General features: G+C 40.1%; 1 protein-coding gene across 1 annotated transcript in view; it reads left to right on the forward strand.

The window, feature by feature from the left end:
* The first annotated feature begins 2,732 nt into the window (after window positions 1-2,732).
* The window catches only part of ENPP3 (ectonucleotide pyrophosphatase/phosphodiesterase 3), a 75,213-nt gene continuing 58,736 nt past the window's right edge, over window positions 2,733-19,209 (forward strand). The window contains exons 1-4 of the mRNA XM_012665169.1: window positions 2,733-2,844; window positions 7,294-7,369; window positions 13,302-13,424; window positions 15,191-15,316. Of these exons, the coding sequence (XP_012520623.1) occupies window positions 2,767-2,844; window positions 7,294-7,369; window positions 13,302-13,424; window positions 15,191-15,316 (403 nt within the window). The 5' untranslated portion in view covers window positions 2,733-2,766. The remainder of the gene's footprint in view (window positions 2,845-7,293; window positions 7,370-13,301; window positions 13,425-15,190; window positions 15,317-19,209) is intronic.

A 19,209-nucleotide genomic window follows, 5' to 3' on the forward strand; every position in this document is an offset into this window, starting at 1 on the left:
AAACGCTGCTGGGGCCTCATTCGGCCCCTGCACTGTCTCGCTTACCTTAGACAGATTGGTTGGCTTTTTGGCCCCTGCCTGTATACCCCGGAGCAGAGTCTGGCGTTACTGATGGAGAGCCCCCTTACCTTCATTGTCATTGGGATCCCAATCAGGACGCATAGAGGGAAACACCTGCTCCATCCGGACAGGGTCAGTAGTAGGCTGTCCCTCCGGACCTGGAATCGTCCTGGCTGCTTCCCTCCGAATCCTGTCTTTCTCCTTCGAGGTAAAGAGAGCCTGTAAAGCTGCTGGCGGTCGTCCCAGGTTGACTGATGAGTAAAGAAGATAGTCTCCAGGAGAGAGATCAGTCCCTGCGGCTCCTCAGAGAAAGAAGGGTTTTAATTTTTCCAATTATACAGATCACTGGTTGAAAAGGGAACATAGACCATAAATGGGGGGCAGTCAAACCCAGGCCCCACAGGGGCCTGTCTTAGAGGAAGGATAGGGGTTTCCAGGGGAGGGCCAGAGGCAGGCTGATACTGGGAGCCACTCCGAGTATGCAGTGGGCCAGCAGAACCAGTAGGGCTCTGGGGCCCTTCATCCGACTCATCTGGTGTTTTGGAGACTGTGGGGGCATAAGAAGGGGGCCCCCTTAAAGCAGGTCTTCCACAAGATCTGTCAACACAGGATGAAATTTCTGCTTTGTCTGCTTCTCCTTGGTCCCTTCTGCCGGTTTAGATACCATTACTGCTTTCGGTCTCTTATCTGGCTTTTTGCACTGCTGGAGCCACCTAGGATCATCTACTAATCTGTCACTCCATATCTGAATATAGGGGATTTGGTCCGGGTGCCCTGGGATTCCAAAGATTATAGCTTGCACCGATTAGCTAGAGTGGCCCGAGTGCTTCCCTCCGGTGGCCACCCTACACCGAAGGTGGGCCATTCCTGCTCACAAAATTTTTGTAAGTCAAAAGAATTCACAGTAAACCCATATGGCTTGGCGCGCCTTTGGAAATCCTGAAAATTTTTCAAAAAACATTCAATCGGTGTACAATCAGTGCAGGTAACCCGAGACGTTGACTGGCCCATTTCGCCCACTCAGGCAAACAATTAAAACTGAATCTGAAGGTGCACACCCAAGCGCTGCAAACTACGTAAGTACTCTCGCCCCTCAGGAGTCAACGTGAGCAATTTCTGGCAAGAGAAGCAATGATCAGGACAAAAGTCGGGGAACCAGTGCAAGAGGCCTGGCTGGGGTGGCGGCAGTGAGATGTTCCAAGGCAAGGGTGGTAAGGCACCCCTGCCGTAGTATTCACGTCTGAGATTATGAACAGCGTCTATACTTCCTTCCTGAAATCTCGTACAGACCTCTAGTCCGATTTGCCCTTAGTAGCTGACACAGATGAAGGCTTCTTTGACTGTGCTTTCCACTGATCCTTTGTCTGACAATAGGGACAACAAGGTTGTTCCTGACCAGGCCTCTGCCCCTGCTTCCATTCCCCATGTCCTCGGCTCTCGTCTTTCTCAATTGGTCTTCCAAACTCCATCTACTTTATGTCGGCGACATTAACAATGACAACCAAACACAAGACATACAACACGCCACAAAACACGTCAAAGGTACAACCACGTAACAACTAGACAGAGAACAGGACTAAATCAGAGGCTCTCAGGTGATGTCTCACCTCTTGGAGCCACAGACCTGGGGAATTGGCTGTGTCCAGCCTCCCACGGGTCCTCAGAAGGGCCCACAGATAAGGAAACAGAAAACTCACCGGTGATCGGAAACTGAAGACTCGTCCTGCAGCTTTTAGGGCTCTAGGATACTTGCGACTGGCACCCAGTCTGGCCTCCCCGGGGCTGAGGAGAAAGGTGCTCCTCAGGAGCTCCCCCCTGGGCAGGCTCCCGGCTTCGTACCAGGTCTCCAAGCACCGGTGGTCACCAGGTGCCCCGGTAGCAGGGGCGATCTCACTGGGGCCTCCAAATGTTATGGTACAGAGTGTGAGAAAGACCACCTTGAGGCCGAATGAGCCAAATTGTGAGTCTTTATTAGCTGGCCAGCGACTACCCTCTGTACCACCACAGATGGCTGCACAGAGAGCAGTCCAGAGCTGAGAAGGTGAGAAGACTTTATACTAATTTGGAGGGGGGCTACGTGACATTAAACATGACATAGTGGAAAAAATAATTACATCATACATTCCGTAGCCGCAGGGTCTAGGACCTGCCTCAGACCACCTGCCTGGCCTCGGGACTGATTACAATCTTTGAGCAAGCAAGGTTACAGAAGCAGATAGCACCAGTTAAGGCAGGGAGCATTCTTTCTTGGGTGAGGCAAGTACAGTAAATTTGACTGCAGACAGCTGGGGGGCTTACACAATCAGTTACAAGGTCATTGCTTGCAGAGTACAGATTTTTCTATTAGGGTGAGGTTTACAAAGTACAAGCTTTTTACTCTATAGACAGGAATGAGTCTTGAAACAGCGTTTTCATAATAACTTTCCATATTTTTGAGGCCTACTACTACATATCTTGATTAGTATTTAGGGGAAAAAAAGAACAGTTATCTACAATATGCTAGAAATGAACTTTAATCTTTTGACCCTATTGTTATTATGACACTTTTCCTCTCTCTAGATTGACCAATCACTAAGAACTGTGATCTTCTCAGCTATTTAAAAGTCAGGCACTGCCAGGTAACTCCCAGTTTGTCTTTGCCAGACTCTAGGAAAGGAGGAGCACTACTCCATTCTGATTAAACAGTTCTGTGTAACTGCTGGAACAATGGAATCGATGCTGACTTTGTCAGCAGAAGAACCTGTTAAAAAGAACACGCTTAGGAAATACAAAATAATTTGTGCTGTAAGTAGAGTTCTTAATTTTAGTCTTTCTAGCTTTGTGACAAATGTTAAAAGTGTATGACTCCCCATTTACATTTATGTTGCTACTTAAATGTAAAATTTTCAGTAATTGTATTTAGTTTTATCCTTTATGACAATTCTAATGCAAATTAATATTTTGATAATATTTTACAAGTAAGAAATTTGAGTAACAGCAAACTAATTTTTTTTTTTTTTTTTTTGAGACAGTCTCACTCTGTTGCCCGGGCTAGAGTGCCATAGCGTCAGCCTAGCTCACAGCAACCTCAAACTCCTGGGCTCATGCAATCCTCCTGCCTCAGCCTCCTGAGTAGCTGGGACTACAGGCATGCGCCACCATGCCCGGCTAATTTTTTCTAAATATTTTTAGTTGTCCGGCTAATTTCTTTGTATTTTTAGTAGAGACGGGGTCTCGCTCTTGCTCAGGCTGGTCTCGAACTCCTGAGCTCAAGCGATCCTCCCGCCTCGGCCTCCCAGAGTGCTAGGATTACAGGCGTGAGCCACCATGCCCTGCCAACAAATTAATATTCGATTAACCTCAAAAGTTGGAATCCATGACAGAACATTTTGCAGCACTTGATTTTTTTTTTTTTTTTTTGGTGTGATTATAATTACCTCCCAGCTCACTTTTATTTTTTGAAACAGAGTCTCACTTGGTCACCCGGGCTAGAGTGCAGTGGAGTGATCATAGCTCATTGCAACCTGCCATTTCTGGGCTCCAGTGATGCTCTTGCCTCAGCCTCCCAGGTACCTGGGACTACAGGCAAGTGCCACGATGCCTGGCTAATTTTTCTATTTTTTGTAGAGACGGAGTCTCACTGTTGCTCAGGCAGGTCTTGAACTCTTGAGCTCAAATGATACTTTAGCCTCAGCCTCCCAGAGTGCTAGGATTACAAGCATGAGCCACCGTGCCTGGCCCCAATTCATTTTTTTATTGCATGAATATTTTAAAACCAGAGAGTGAGAAATTAAAATCATCATACTTTATATTCTTTGCCAAACTGTTGATTTTATTCTATTTGGCTTCACTCCTAGAGATAGTCTCTTTTGCCTATTTTCTCTTTCTTGTCCTTTTATGTGGCAAGATCTCCCCTGCTGTGTCTCCTATCTCCCCCAAAAAAGCTTTTTTAAATTTTATTTTATTACTTTCTCTTTTCCCTTCACCATCAAATTTTGGGGGAAAGGGAGGCTGTCTCCACTGCCGGGGTTTTCTCAGTGCTCTGACTTTGTTTCTACTGTACTGAACTACCCAACCTCCCCCCACCACCAAAGTTAATCTTTCTCCCTGTCCCTCCCCCACTTGAGTAGCCCTAATAACAATCATGGATATTGTTGAGTGTTTTCTCACTTTGGATTATTTTCTTCCCTTGCTTCCACCACAAATGACATAGAAATTCTTGTTTGTATCACTTTTCTCCTTACCTTCATTCTCGGCCAGTTAGTCTTTGGGGACTACAGGCACATGCCACTGGGCCCAGCCTGCCACACAATTTCAAATGCCTGCTTCCTGGCTCCTCACACAGTATCTCAAGCCAAAACCAATTGCATTATTTTTTCACACCTATTTTGTTTCATCTTTTTCCTAAATTGCCTACATTAGTTAATGTCTCCGCCATTCTCTCTGTCCCTCTAGTTGTTTCAAGGAGTAAATGAAACAATGTATGCAAGCCTTGAGTCCAGTAACAAAGTAAACTTTCAATGTATACTATTTACTCTTTATCCTTCTGAGAATTTTAGAGAGCTCTTCATCATTCTTATGCTGCTTAGTATGTTTGTCCTACCTTATCAATTCAGGAAATGATAAAATCCTTGGGAGCAAAATTTGAGCATCATTTATTTCCCTTCTTTGTATCCTTCTAGTGGTTTTTTTAAGTACGTATAATGAAGTTCAATATTTTTAAATCATTGTTTCAAAAATACCCTAATGTTTTCAAATTTGGACTAAAGTTTACTTTAAGAAATGTAAAGGTATCTACTATTTTTTTTTTTTTGAGACAGAGTCTCGCTCTGTTGCCCAGGCTAGAGTGCCGTGGCATCAGCCTAGCTCACAGCAACCCCAAACTCTTGGGCTCAAGCGATCCTTCTGCCTCAGCCTCCTGAGTAGCTGGTACTACAGGTGTGCACCACCATGCCTGGCTAATTTTTTCTGTTTTTAGTTGTCTGGTTAATTTCTTTCTATTTTTTTAGTAGAGATGGGGTCTCACTCTTCCTCAGGCTAGTCTCAAACTTCTGACTTTGGATGATCCTCCCACCTCAGCCTTATCTACTATGTTTTAAGTGATCTTTATTCAGCCAAGCTAAAGCCAAAGGTTGAATTCTCAGTGATTTTTGGAGGCCAGAGTATCCTTCCCACTTTATGCACAGCACAAGATAGTTTAAGATATACTTGCACCCCAATATCCAGAAACTTCTTCAGAATTACATATTTAGAGTAAACGATTATAGTAAATGATTATAAGAGATTAAAAAATGCACCTCTTGCTCTTAAGGAGCTTACAGAATAATGCAGAGAGTGAGTCATAAATTTGTGGAACAAATACAAAATCATGAAGAAACGGATTTTAAGGTTAAATATTACAAAGTTTTAAAGCATCCCAAGGATAGATAGATGTTGTCGATTTTTCCAACAAGTTTGAACGGTGAGAGTATCAAGATAAGATACAACCCAAAATATATTAATTTGTAAATCCATGACACATCAGATTTACCATGTGAAGTTCCCAGTGTTGCTTGGCTGTTTGTAGTAATCCTAGTTTTGGTTGCCTGTGGCTTGTGAGCACCAGGACGAGGGACTAGCTGCCCGTGCTGTTATTTAATAAATGTTTATGTTCGCTTTCTTCTCTCCAATCTTCCCACTAAATGAATCCTACTGAAATCTCTGACCCTTGGGCTAACTTTGAGAGCTCATATGACAACTGTTCATCCAGTATTTTAACACATTTTCCCAATCACTGAATTCACTTCCACTGTAAAAGTTAGATGTGTTAATTTTCCAGTTGACTCTCAGAATGAAAACAAACTTCAAAAAAATCAATAGTTTATGTAGCTCTTAATTATCTAACCAAATTTTGATGTTGCAGCCTTTTCTTTTGTCAAAGTTACTGTTTGTTTATGGTTTTTTTTGTTTTGTTTTGTTTTTGAGACAGAGTCTCATTTTGTCACCTGGGCTAGAGTGCCGTGGTGTTAGCCTAGCTCACAGCAACCTCAAACTCCTGGGCTCAAGCTATTCTCTTGCCTCAGCCTCCCCTGTAGCTGGGATTACAGGCGTACACCACCACACCTGGCTAATTTTTCTATTTTTAGTAGAGATGGGGTCTCACTCTTGCTCAGGCTGGTCTCAAACTCCTGAGCTCAAGCGATCCTCCTGCCTCAGCCTCCCAGAGTACTAGGATTACAGAATAGAGCTACCGCGCCCAGCCTATTTTTGTTTTAAACTGTAACAAAGGTTGTTGTAAAATATTTTCCTAAGTAATTTTTGTGTCTGCTTCCATTCTTTTGGACAATATACAGTATTGAAGACTGATCATCCAGCATGCTTATCTTTGGACTTCATGGATAGGGAAAGAGCACAGTGAGAAATATTCCTTTTAATCATATCATTATTTAATCTAATCATAGCATAAAGTTCACTGCATCAAAGAGCTTTGTCAGCACAGTGCTAATGAATGTCACAAACAATCTTTGGTCAGGAGGTTTCCAAGTTACACTAAATCATTTGTATGAGCTAAAGATACAAAGAAGATAGCTTGCCAGTTAATTATTTGGACACTATGTTTTTACTTATTTAAATATTCTCATTATCCTCTGATAGAGTAGGGGGAAAAAACCAACCCTGCTCCCTAGGAATGAGGCAGTTAAGGATTTCACAGGCCTGGAATGCTCTTTGATAAATGATCTCCAAACAGGTGTCTCATTAAAAAAGAAAAAATGGGCAAACAAAGTGGTTTTGTGGTTTTAATTCCTGCTTCAACTAAATTTGGGATTAAGCTCATTGCATTTGTTTTTTTGTTTGTTTGTTTGTTTGTTTGAGACAGAGTCTCACTCTGTTGCCCAGGCTAGAGTGCCGTGGCGTCAGCCTAGCTCACAGCAACCTCAAACTCCTGAGCTCAAGCGACCACCAGCTTCAGCCTCCCAGAGTGCTAGGATTACAGGTGTGAGCCACCATGCCTGGTCAGCTCATTGCATTTGAATAGTGAATGTATCTGAATTTGAAGATCTGTAATAAATGGTATTTTAAAGTTCTTCCCAAACCTTCTCTCTTATTTTCAGACATTAAATAAAATAACATATCTCTCTCATTGTTGGATCTGGGATCCCACATAACTAGCTTGCTGTAGGTACTTAGAGAAAGTACTCAGAGAGGCTGGTTATTTGTATCTTTGTATATATTTTTTTAAAAATTGTAAAGGTTACTCTTCCTTTTTTGCAATAGGTTCTTCTTGCTTTGTTGGTGATTGTGTCGCTTGCCTTAGGTCTGGGACTTGGACTGAGGAAACCAGAAAATCAAGGTACTCCCCTCAGCCTTTTCTCAGAGCATTCTCTTATTTTTCCTTTCTCCTGGCTTTAATCTATTAAACCTTGTCTCCCTCCCTAAGGCTCCTCTCTCCTGCCCGCAGTTCTCTCCTTCTGGGCGTCTCCCTTTCCCACATCCCACCTATCAGGAGCCCACATCTGTGGCTGGCATTTTCCACTGTCCTTTCTGGACTTTCCTCTTTTGCCCTCGTACAAACACCCCTGCTCCTCTGAGATTCATTATCCTTCCAGTATTTTCTCTTACCCTTCCTGACCTTTGTAGAGGACTTTGACAATTGGATAACAGATTTTCCATCTCAGCTCCTACTGTAATCAACATCTGATGACAAAGTGTCCAGGCCTTGAAAGTCTTGGTTGCACCACTCCCATGACCCTCTGCCACCACTCTGCACCTTGATACCGTGCTAATATTGTTCCATCTCTGAAATCTCACTATTTCTTGGTTAGGCAGTGCCAAATACTTGAAAAGTAGTGCATAATAAAAGCTTCGAAATGTTTTTTGTCATAAGAAGCAAAGAAAAATAGGAGAAACATGCCTCAAAACATAAAAACACCTCTGCATCCCTTTTGCCGTAACTTGTATGAGTAGTATGAATAGTAATATACCATGTACAAGTGACTATATAAAAAGAATGTTCTGTAATCTTTTTATATATTGTTTTGATGCTTTTGCTAAGGTGAAATATGAGGACAGTTGCTAGATCATCCATGGCTCTTTTCAATTTGACTGATGACTTCTAGTTTGACTCCAGTGGGAAAAGTCTGATCCCTTCCTCATTAGGAAGACTCTTGATGAGCTTAACTGGCAATTTTCCAGTCCTGTTTTCACAGAAGAAACACTCAGCTCCTCTGGTATAACCTGGGAACACAATGGAACTGAAAAGGTGAACATTAGCTGGAAAATTCCTCTTGCTCACTTGGCTGTTATGTTTCTGAGCCTTGGTGCCAGTCCCAGATCTAATGAATGTTGGCAGACCATGCTGGGGGTGTCATTCTGATGTTAGTGTGCACAAATGGGCACCAAGTTTTGGCTATTTTAAGCCACAAATCACATAAATTGATTGCAAAAGGCATACCTAATCTCTGAAAAACACCTCCTATTGTTGCAGCTCATCTATTCACTGCTTTTTTTTTTTCTTTAGTACATCTCGTGGCTGGCTTCCCAGAATTCATTTTTCTTATTCTCTTCCTGTGACCTCAACCAGTCCTATGTGGCATCACTTCCTTCTCTCTCCCACCCGGTGTTGGTATTTAGCTCCAGCCCCTTTTATGCCAGCATCCTTATCATTTTCATCCCTTTATTACTCATTGTTCTGCACCTCTGTTCTGCTAAACCCCAACCTTGCACCATTCTCATCATTCTCCACTTCAGTTAACCCACCGTCTATAGGATATATATATATATATATATATATACATATATGTGTGTGTGTGTGTGTGTATATATTTTGAGACAGGGTCTTGCTCTGTTGACCAGGATAGAGTGCAGTGGCATGATCATAGCTCACACTCCTGGGCTCAAGCAATCCTCCTGCCTCAGCCTCCCAAGTAGCTGGGACGACAGGCACACACCACCATGCCTGGCTAATTTTTCTATTTTTAGTAGAGACAGGGTCTCACTTTTACTCAGGCTGGTCTCGAACTCCTGAGTTCAAGCGATCTTCCCGCCTCAGCCTCCCAGAGTGCTAGGATTACTGGTGTGAGCCACCACACCTGGCCCCTGTGTTTCTTTTAAATCTCTTTTTTCTTGTTTCACTTCCTCATTTTGTTAAAGAACATCCTTGGTAGCTTCCTAAAATAGGATGTATGAGAGATATAACGTGAGTCCTTGCCTATCTAAAGACATCTTTATTTTCCTAATCTAACTTTTAACAGTTGGCTAGATAGTGCATTTTAAGACGAAAATAATTTTTTTTTCAAGAAATTTGAAAACCTCACTTTCCTGTCTTACAGCGTGCAGTGTTGCTTTTAAGAAATTTGATACCATTCTGATTGGTGATTCTTTGTACATTTTCAAGATCTCTTAACCCTATTGGTTTCTTAGTGCGAGTTTTGCCCTGGCAAACTTGGTAGGCAAATTTGTAATAATTTATGCACCTGAGTTCTCACAAATTGTATAATATGATTTCTTTAATAACATCATCTCCATTTCTTTCTTTTTTCTTTTTGCAGTTTTAAGCCCTAGCTCCCTGTTTCAAGATCAACAGTGTTGCAGATGAGTCATCCTATATGTAGTATTGCTAAACCAAAATAAATTTATATTTTTTTTAAAAAAAGATCAACTAATTCGTACCCCTAATTACATCTGCAAAGTCCCTTTGTTATGTAAGATAACAAATTCACAGTCCCAGGGATTAGAGGGCATGAAATCTTCTCGTGGACCATAATTCTGCCTACCACACCCCTCTATTGAATTTTTCATTGCTTCTCTCATATTTTTATTTCCAAGGACACCCTGAATGTTGTTTCTTTTTTTTTTTTTAATTTTAGCTTTCTTCCTTATTGTATGGATCTCTCTCTCTCCTTATTGTATTGTATCTTCTCTCTTTTCTGAGGATCTCAACAGTGTGTATGTCTGTGTGTCTGTGTGTTCTAACTCTTCTTCTCCCTGCATTATTTCCTTTTCAATCAAGTTTTTCTTTGATCTTGTTTGTTTTGGCTTTCATGTTGGATGCTATCCTGCTATCCTCAAATGTCTGGTGACCATCTGTTCATTTTCAGAGTAAGACTTGTTGGTCTTTTTGCATCATTGCTATCTTGCTCTGTTTTCTCTGTGATGAAAGCCACTCCCAATTCCTGGAGATTCTGAGCCTCCTAGTCTGGGGTGGGAGAAAGGGTGGGCCAGTCACTGCTCCACATTCAGACTTTAACCAGTTCCCCTACATTTAGCTTTGTGCCTGTCTCTCTTTTCCCCTCATCTAATAGTGCCTGGTGTCTCCAAGTTGGGGACCTCTCTCTCCAGGGTTCTGGGGAAAAGTCACTTGGCTTTTACATTTCCAGGGACTCCCTCCTCGTAGGCATCTATTAATTGTTGCTTCCCTCATTCTGTTATTTCTGTCTTTCAAATTTTTTTTCTAATTCCATCTTCTATTATTCGATTTAGAGTGTTTATGTCTTTTTAAAAACCGTTTTCCCTTTATGCTTTTTGTGACATCTTTGTGGGATTTGGGGAGATTGAGCAGGTAAATGACATTAATAACCAGCTACATTTAATGAGAAAACTGTATACTATTTTGTAATTTGCTTTCTAGAAATAATAACATAAGCATTTAAAACAACTTCTACTGGCATCCCAAAATGACTGTGGTGTCATTTTATGTAGATATAATAATTTAATGTACTCTCTCTTTAATGTATGTTAAGATTGTTTCACTTTTAAAAATATTTTTGCAATTATAGATAATACTGTGGAGAACATTTCTGAATGTAGATCTTTGTGTGTTTCCTTAGGATAGTCTAGAAGTAAAATACTGAGATCCAAGGATACGAAGATGTTTTTTATTAATAAAAATTTCTAAACATATACAAAAGTAAAAATACTGATTGAATAAATGTTCATGTGTTCTTAACCCTGCTCTATCAATTCATGACCAATCTTCTTTTATTTATACCTTTATCCACTGACTCCTTTCCATATTATTTTGGAGCAAATGCTTGACATTGTTTTATTTCCATAAGCATTTCAGTGTATATTTCTAAAACATAAGGACTTTTTTTAACAAGTGTACCATAATATTGGATATAAATATTTTAAAGAAAATATCCTCCACTTTTCAGACAGACTTTTCAAATTATTATTAGTCTTGAATAGGTAATATAATCCCATTATTCGTTCTAGAGTTTCTTTCATTACTGCCCTATAGACAGCAAGTTTCCCCCCTTAGAGGTAACTAAGATTATTATCACATTATTGTATACTCTTCTAGGGATTTTATGCAGATAATTAGCAATGTTATGTTTGTGTTTTCATGAGCTCATGTTTCCTTTCTTTCTTTCTATACCTTTTCTATCTTTCTTTTTTTTAAATTCCCGCTTTATTTTATATTGTCATATAACCTTCCTGAAAGATTTCGTGAATTTATACTACCAAAACCAGTAAATCTCATTGATTTGATTGCTAGTGAAAAATCACTATTTTTTTAATGTGTTCACTAACCTTCTGTAACAGTACTTTGAAAATCATCTGAGTCTTCAGTTTTGTGTCCTTTGGGATCAAACTACCAGTAGGGTGACTTCAGGAGATTTATGACTTTGAGAATTATTGCTTTCAGTGCCTTTTATATCAGTCCTTATCTTCTTTAATCTTTTTTGTACATTTTGAAAATGAGTATCCTAAAGCACTTTCCTTAACCACTTAACTCCTGAGACATTTATGTTTTGTTAAGCCCTTAAAATTAATTTTTTGTATATGTTGTTAGGCAAGAATACCAAGAGACTCCTCCTCTTCATATAGCTAACCACTTGTCCCATTACCATGTCATATTCACTATTGCTTTGTAGTTACCACTTTTTTTTTTTTTTTTTTTGAGACAGAGTCTCACTGTGTTGCCCGGGCTAGAGTGCCGTGGCGTCAGCCTAGCTCACAGCAACCTCAAACTCCTGGGCTCAAGTGATCCTACTGCCCCAGCCTTCCGGGTAGCTGGGACTACAGGCATGCACCACCACGCCCGGCTAATTTTTTCTATATATTTTTAGTTGTCCAATTAATTTCTTTCTATTTTTAGTAGAGACGGGGTCTCACTCTTGCTCAGGCTGGTTTCAAACTCCTGAGCTCAAACAATCCGCCCGCCTCGGCCTCCCAGAGAGCTAGGATTACAGGTGTGAGCCACCGCACCTGGCTGTAGTTACCACTTTTTTAAAAAAAAAAACTTATTAGTATAAAGTCTCTATAAACATATCTGCATTATTTATAATTTTATCCTTAATACCTAGCACAGTGCCTGAAACTTAATGATGCTAAAATAAATATTCATGGAATCAATTAATTAATTTAAAACCATGCATAGTTTTCAAGGGACGGGGACACGGTATGTGTAGTTGAATTCCCCAAACATATCCTATGCCCTCTTTGCCTTCAAGGGACTCCTGTAGAATACAAAGGAGAAAGCAAGTATCATAAGGGAATTACAGATAATATTCAGTAAGAATACATAGCAAGGGGAAATTACACTTAGCTGAACACATACTCCTTGCACAACGAGAACTACAATATTCCCTGTTTAGTATCACTCGTATGCTGATGACTCCAACTCTTTAGTTTATCTCTCTCTTTCCTGAGTTTTTGATCCAAATATTCAGACTCCCTCCTAGATATATATTTGTTTGGATAGCTAGAAAACTGAACTTCCCTTCCTCTGAGAAGGGAAGTGTGGGTTAGAATCGCCTGCTTGGCCCAAGAGTATCCATCCCTGCCCAACTCTCACCTATCAGCCAGAGTGAGTTTCTAAAACACGGATCTACTTACTCTCTGCTTACTCGTTAATGGCTTCCCGTGACCAAAGGTTAGGCTTCAAGCTTCTTTGTATGGCATATGCACCATTTCTCTTACCAGCCCATCTTTATCTTTGAATTCTACCCCTTAGCCATCATGACCTGTCTGCTGTTCTCCAAATTTGCCTTTCTAAGCTTCACTGATTTTAAAAATCCTGATCCCCTTTCCAAGATTCAGTAGGGTCCTTGAAGCCCCTTGCTAGTGTTTGTCCTGCCTCTGCGTGCTCCCGTGTGCTCCTCGCCTGTGTCAGTGTCTCATTATTTATCACACTGCACTGGCGGATCATGCAGCACCATAAGAAGCACCTATTTGTCTGTCCTAGTCTGTGCTAAGTACTTCTGTGTGCTCCCACCATCTAGGTATGAGACAGCGGATAACTCCTAAATGTTGGCATCCTTATTTCCTTTACTCTACAGGCAGCTGCAGGAAGAAATGCTTTGATTCATCTTATAGCGGACTAGAGGGCTGCCGGTGTGATGCGGGATGCAAAGACCGAGGCGATTGCTGCTGGGATTTTGAAGACACCTGTGTGCAATCAAGTATGAATTCTGAGAATAAGTTTATTAGCATGTTGGTTGTGCTATCATTAATGCATGTCCAAATTTTCACCTACACACTTTGCACTTTGTGCTTTAGTTTCCCAGGGCTGTTAAAACAAAGTACCACAAACTGGGTGGCTTAAACAACAGAAATTCCGTCTCATAATTCTGGAGGCTAGAAATCCAACATTGAGATGTTACCAGGGTTAGGTTCTTCTGAAGGCTATGAGGTAGAATCCATTCTGCACCTCTCTCCTAGCTTCTGGGGGTTTGCTGGAAATCTTTGCCTTCTGGCAGCACAAATCCAAACTCTGCCTTAACCTTCACATAATCTGTGTCTTTCCACACAATCTTCTTCTCTTGTGTATCTGTGTCCAAATTTCCCCTTTTTATAAGAACACCAGTCATGCCGGATTAGGGCTCACCCCAAGGACCTCATTTTACTTGATTATCTGTGAGTGATTTGGATGTGACCATTTCCAAATAAGGTCACATTCACAGGTAGTGGGGATTAAGGCTTCAATGTCTTTTTAGGAGACACAATTCAACCCATAACACCTTTTATACAGGGTCTTACCATTTCCCCTTTTACAGCGATAGATGCAGAGTTCACACTTTATTTAGCTGAGGTTGAGGGATAATAGACTACATTAAATGAAATGCTGTATAATTACATATGTTTCAATGGAGTTTTACAGTGGCTTAAGTTAAACATCTTATTTCATTTCATTTTCAGTGGTTCTTAAGCTTCAAAGTGCATAAGACTCCCTTGGAAAGCTGGTGATTCTTGGTCATTCTCCACAGAGCACAGCTCAGAAATGTTGTTTTCTAAGTGGAAGAGACAGCTTGCAATGTGGCATTCTCTAAGTAATCAGGGAAGGGGGATTGTCTAGTGGTTGGAGGAGAGTGAAGAGTAGAACAATAGAATTTCTTACATTCTATTCTCTGAGAAGAGCAAGAGGTAGGGGGATAACCAAATATAGATAGAGATCTGGGTTCCCTTTCCTTAATCTCCAAAAATCCTTTCTCAGTAAATAAATGCTGGGAATGAAGAACTCTATGCACAGCTCAAGCACACTGCAGTCACCTATCCCACTTGTTTGTCTAAGCACAGGGCTGACGTTTACTATTTAGCCACTGTTTTCTAGCAGGTGGTAGTGGGCACAGCCATCCTCCAGGCTCTCGCTGCTTTGAGCAATGGGATTTATTTGAACAGATCTCATTCTAAGCTTGAGAGAACCCCAGAGATGTGGGTGGGAACTGCTCTGCCACTTCTGTCACTGTCCTCTCAGAGGGACCCTGACCTGCCTACATTCTCACTGCCTACATGATTGTGCTCTTATTACTTCTGTTGCCACTGTCTCTTCCTTGCTGTCTTTCTTTAGACGAGGCTGGGTAAAGGTGCTCTTGGGTGGCAATAATCAGGGCTAGTGATTCTACACTGTGGGGAGCTCCTGCCCTTGGATGGGAAAGGACCAGTGTTCAGACCTTCTCCAAACTCACAGTGTTCCTGCTAAGCAGACTGAAGTTGCAGCTTATAAAACTGCATTTCTCTCTGCCACCTATGCTAACGCAGAAAAGTGGTAGGTCGCCCCTCATTTGGTATTATACATTTTCATTTATTAATGCAAATATTAATAAACCACAAATTTGGCTGTTATAATAATATAGAAAGAAATGCATGAAATTCATACCTTATGTGTCGGATACTTATCTTACTATTGGAAACGTATAAATGCTGAGCAATGAATTGTGTTATTCCACAGCTGAAATATGGACATGCAATAAATTTCGTTGTGGGGAGACCAGATTAGAGTCCAGCCTTTGCTCGTGTTCAGATGACTGTTTGCAGAGAAAAGACTGCTGTGCTAACTATAAGAGTGTTTGCCAAGGTAAGCAGAAGGATGTTGACTCGTTTGCCCCTGCAAGTTCCGTGGATCTCTGTGAGTTTCCTAGAGCTAACCTAGGCTGCAAAAATTAAAACAAATCAGAGACTCTTTAGTTACTCCATACAGAAAAAAAGATCAAATGTGTTTACTGTGGGAAGAAATGTCATTTATACACTATAGAGTAAAGAAGCTCATAGCATAAATACAGAAAAGAGGAGAGAGCCTAAAGTCCCACATTAGTCTGTAAGGCCAGGTCTTTTCCAACCCAGTGACCATGCCAGATGTACTTGTGGTTTGAGACCCTGAATGGCCAATCCTAAAGCTAAAACATGGCAGAAGAGGTTATCAAGCTCAAATATTAGCCTGTTAAGCCAATGTTGTTATTTTTAAAACAAATGTGTTCTTAAAGGATAAATGGCTAGGGGCCCTCAGGGAGTTAATGCAGAATCAAGATTAGAATTCAGGTTATTTGACACCTTATTCCACTTGCTCATACCTTTATAAGTGATGTGAATTTTTTTTTAAATCACCAGTTCCTCAGGACATCTGATGAAATTTATGAAAGATGCACATATATACATATAGCAACAAAATTTCTTCAAATTATTGACTCCTTTTCGTAACACCACACCCAGTTGAGCTGACACTTTTAATATTTTTAGACAAAAAAAGAGATTAGGCTGAATTCTTATTTTTCTTTTTTGAGACAGAGTCTGGCTCTGTTGTGTGGGCTAGAGTGCCGTGGCATCAACCTAGCTCACAACAACCTCAAATTCCTGGGCTCAAGGGATCCTCCTGCCTCAGCCTCCTGAGTAGCTAGGACTACAGGCAGGCGCCACCGTGCCTGGCTAATTTTTTCTATATATTTTTAGTTGTCCTGCCAATTTCTTTCTATTTTTAATAGAGACGGGGTCTCGCTCTTGCTCAGGCTGGTCTCGAACTCCTGACCTCAACTGATCCTCCTGCCTCGGCCTCCCGGAGTGCTAGGATTACAGGCGTGAACCACTGCACCCGGCCTGAATTCTGATTTTTAAAATAGGAGGAAAATGTTATAGCAGAAATATTAACTATAATCTATTACTAGAAAATAAGTATTGTGCTAATAGACAAATCTGTTTTTATACAAAATATAATTGAAAATCACCTAAAAAGGGTTATCAGAAAATAAAATAAAAGACTGAATGATTATTTAAAATAACAATTGTTCAGTACTTAATATTGAATGCTGTATCATTAAAAAATTCCTCTAAATTCACAAAGGCAAGTGTAGGACGGAAGCCCCTTGTTTCTCTAAATTCACTAATCATACTACCTCTGACTTCTGTGTTCTTCCTTTTTTTGCTCCAATTTAATGAATTTTAACTTTTTATCTTGTTGGAGTTCAGAAACTGATTCCCCCAAATATGGCGCTATGTACGTGCTGAATTGAAAAAGGAAACTCAAGATGTCTTTGATCTCCCCTCCTTCCCACTGTCTCTTCCAAAGCATAGAATGATGTTGTTCTCTGAAGTTCCCTTACTTGCCTAAAGTCCAGACCTACCAGAGAAGAAAACAATTGCCTCTGATTCCTTCCCTGAGCTTTCATTAACTGAACCCATATTGCAGGAAGGAAGACTAAAGTCTGTCAACAAACCTGGACAGAATTTTGTCACAAATCATTGCTTGCTCTGCGGGCCCAGCAGACGTTGTCCCAGACCTTTGTATGTTCTTCAAGCCCATTGAATTCTCCCTACTAATCATTTATTGCCCCGCAACAGAATTCCTCTTCTCTTCCCTCCCATAACCTGTTTTGCCAGGATCCATGTCTCCATTCTTTCAGTAACCTCAAGATGGTATATACACTTCTGCACTCCATTGGGGGATTGGATCTCTATTCTGAAGCCTCCCATGTCCCATAAAACTATGATTGAATAAATCTATATGCCTTTTCTTCAATTAACCAGCATTTTTTGAGTTGATTTTTGAGCAAATCTTCACAGGGCAAAGGGGAAGCTTTCCCTTGGCCCTGCCAATCTCAAGACTGAGTCTTAGGTCATGTGGTAAATTTTCTTGCTGTATTTATCGCATAGTAGTGCATAAATTTAACAGAAACAAAAGCAGTTGTTATAAGCAGTGTTGAAGTGTTGGTTTACTCTGATGGAGTAAATTTAATCATTTCAGTTTATTATATTTTTAAAATAAATATAAATGTTTTCTCACTCTGAGGGTTCAACACTTTAAATTTTAAAATGTTAAATGATTTTTGTCAGAATTGTACCTTCAGAGAGTAGTTCGAGAGAATTTGAATCATTTTTATGCAAGAAACCAGCTAGTTCCTCTTATATCTTTAGACTTTTTTAAAACGTTGTGATAATTTCTACCATATACAGAAGTAGAGAGAGGAACCTGATGTTTTCCCCATAAGCCCAACCACCTATCTTCAGCAGAGGGAATAAAGAGATTATTTTTAAATGGTTGTTTTTGTTTTAATTTGCACAGTTGCACAGAGGAAATAACTTAGGCACTTTCTGTTTTTAAAAATCATAAGGTCTCATGACTTCATTTGGGGACCACAGTAACAAAAACAGCTCACCAATCAGATAGAAAAGCTGGTCACTAACCAAGCTACAGATTCACACCATGTGGCCTAAACCCGACAGGATGAGTCTTTTCACCCCATGACATACGGGCAGTGATTTTTTTCCCCTAAATGTAACACTGGACTATTTCCTATTTACTTCATTGATTGCAACTACAGAGGAGGACTCAAAGCAAAGCACAATCTTGCCAGCTGACATTCCAAAATTCTGTTGACAACTCTGAGACTATGAGGGGAGAGTTTTCACAAGCCAGACAGGCCTGGGGGGGCACCAGTCCCCAAAGAAACCCTGCCATGTGCTGGCCCTTTGAGTAAGAATGCTGCATCTTTCTACATATCTTTCATGAGAATACTGAGAATTGAATATTCCTTTTCAAAACGCACTTTGCTTTTTTTGTATGTTTTGTTATGTTGAGATGTTTCTAAAGAAAAGATTTTACGTCATTATAAGATGACGTGTAGTGAATTGTACAGCTGTTGTAATAATGACCTATTTCTATATAAAATAAAATTGTATGGATTATGTGTAAATTATTTTGTATCTGAGACACCAGTTCCTTTCCCAAATATAAAGGTTAAAAAAAAAAGTTTGTCTCATATTGACAGAGTATAATTCTGAGTGTAAACATGTCAAAGATTTACTGACTCATTAATGAGATAATCAAATAGAACATAAAGCTGGTTCAAAGAGAATCAGAGACTAAGAGACTAAGTGTACACAGGACTGAAAGAATGTTGGAATAAAATCACAAAAACTGTAACTTTTGGTGGGAGAGAAATGATTTGCATTTCTATAGGACGATTTATTTGCTATCTGACAAGAATGGGTTATATTGCTACTTGTTTTCTGCTAGTTAATTACTACCTTTGCTGAGTTGTAAAATGAATGACAAAGAGTGAGCTAGATAAAGATATATACTCCTTGGTAATTAGATAATTCATAGATGAACTTTTTAGATAATTCCCAGCATGACAAAAAAATGATCTAGTGATCAGGTCTCCTTTTGCCTATTTCCAAGTTTTAGACGTTTTTTTCCCCTTAACAAAATATACTCATCATTGCCCCCAACCTCTCTCCCCAAATTTTAGATTGTTTCAGAGCAAATTAAAGAGTTAATATTATTATTCACCTGTAAATATTTTCAACATGTATCTAAAAAAGAAAAGAATTTAACACAATTACAATACCATTCATACATCTAAAAACATCATCAATAATTATTTAGTCATCAAATATCCAATCAGTGTTCAAATTTTTCTAAAAGTCTGAAGGAAGATCCAAATAGATTCCATGTATGGCAACTGCCTGATATATTTC

Source organism: Propithecus coquereli, unplaced genomic scaffold (genome assembly GCF_000956105.1).
Source record: "Propithecus coquereli isolate 6110/MARCELLA unplaced genomic scaffold, Pcoq_1.0 Scaffold98, whole genome shotgun sequence".
Taxonomy (NCBI): Eukaryota; Metazoa; Chordata; class Mammalia; order Primates; family Indriidae; genus Propithecus; species Propithecus coquereli.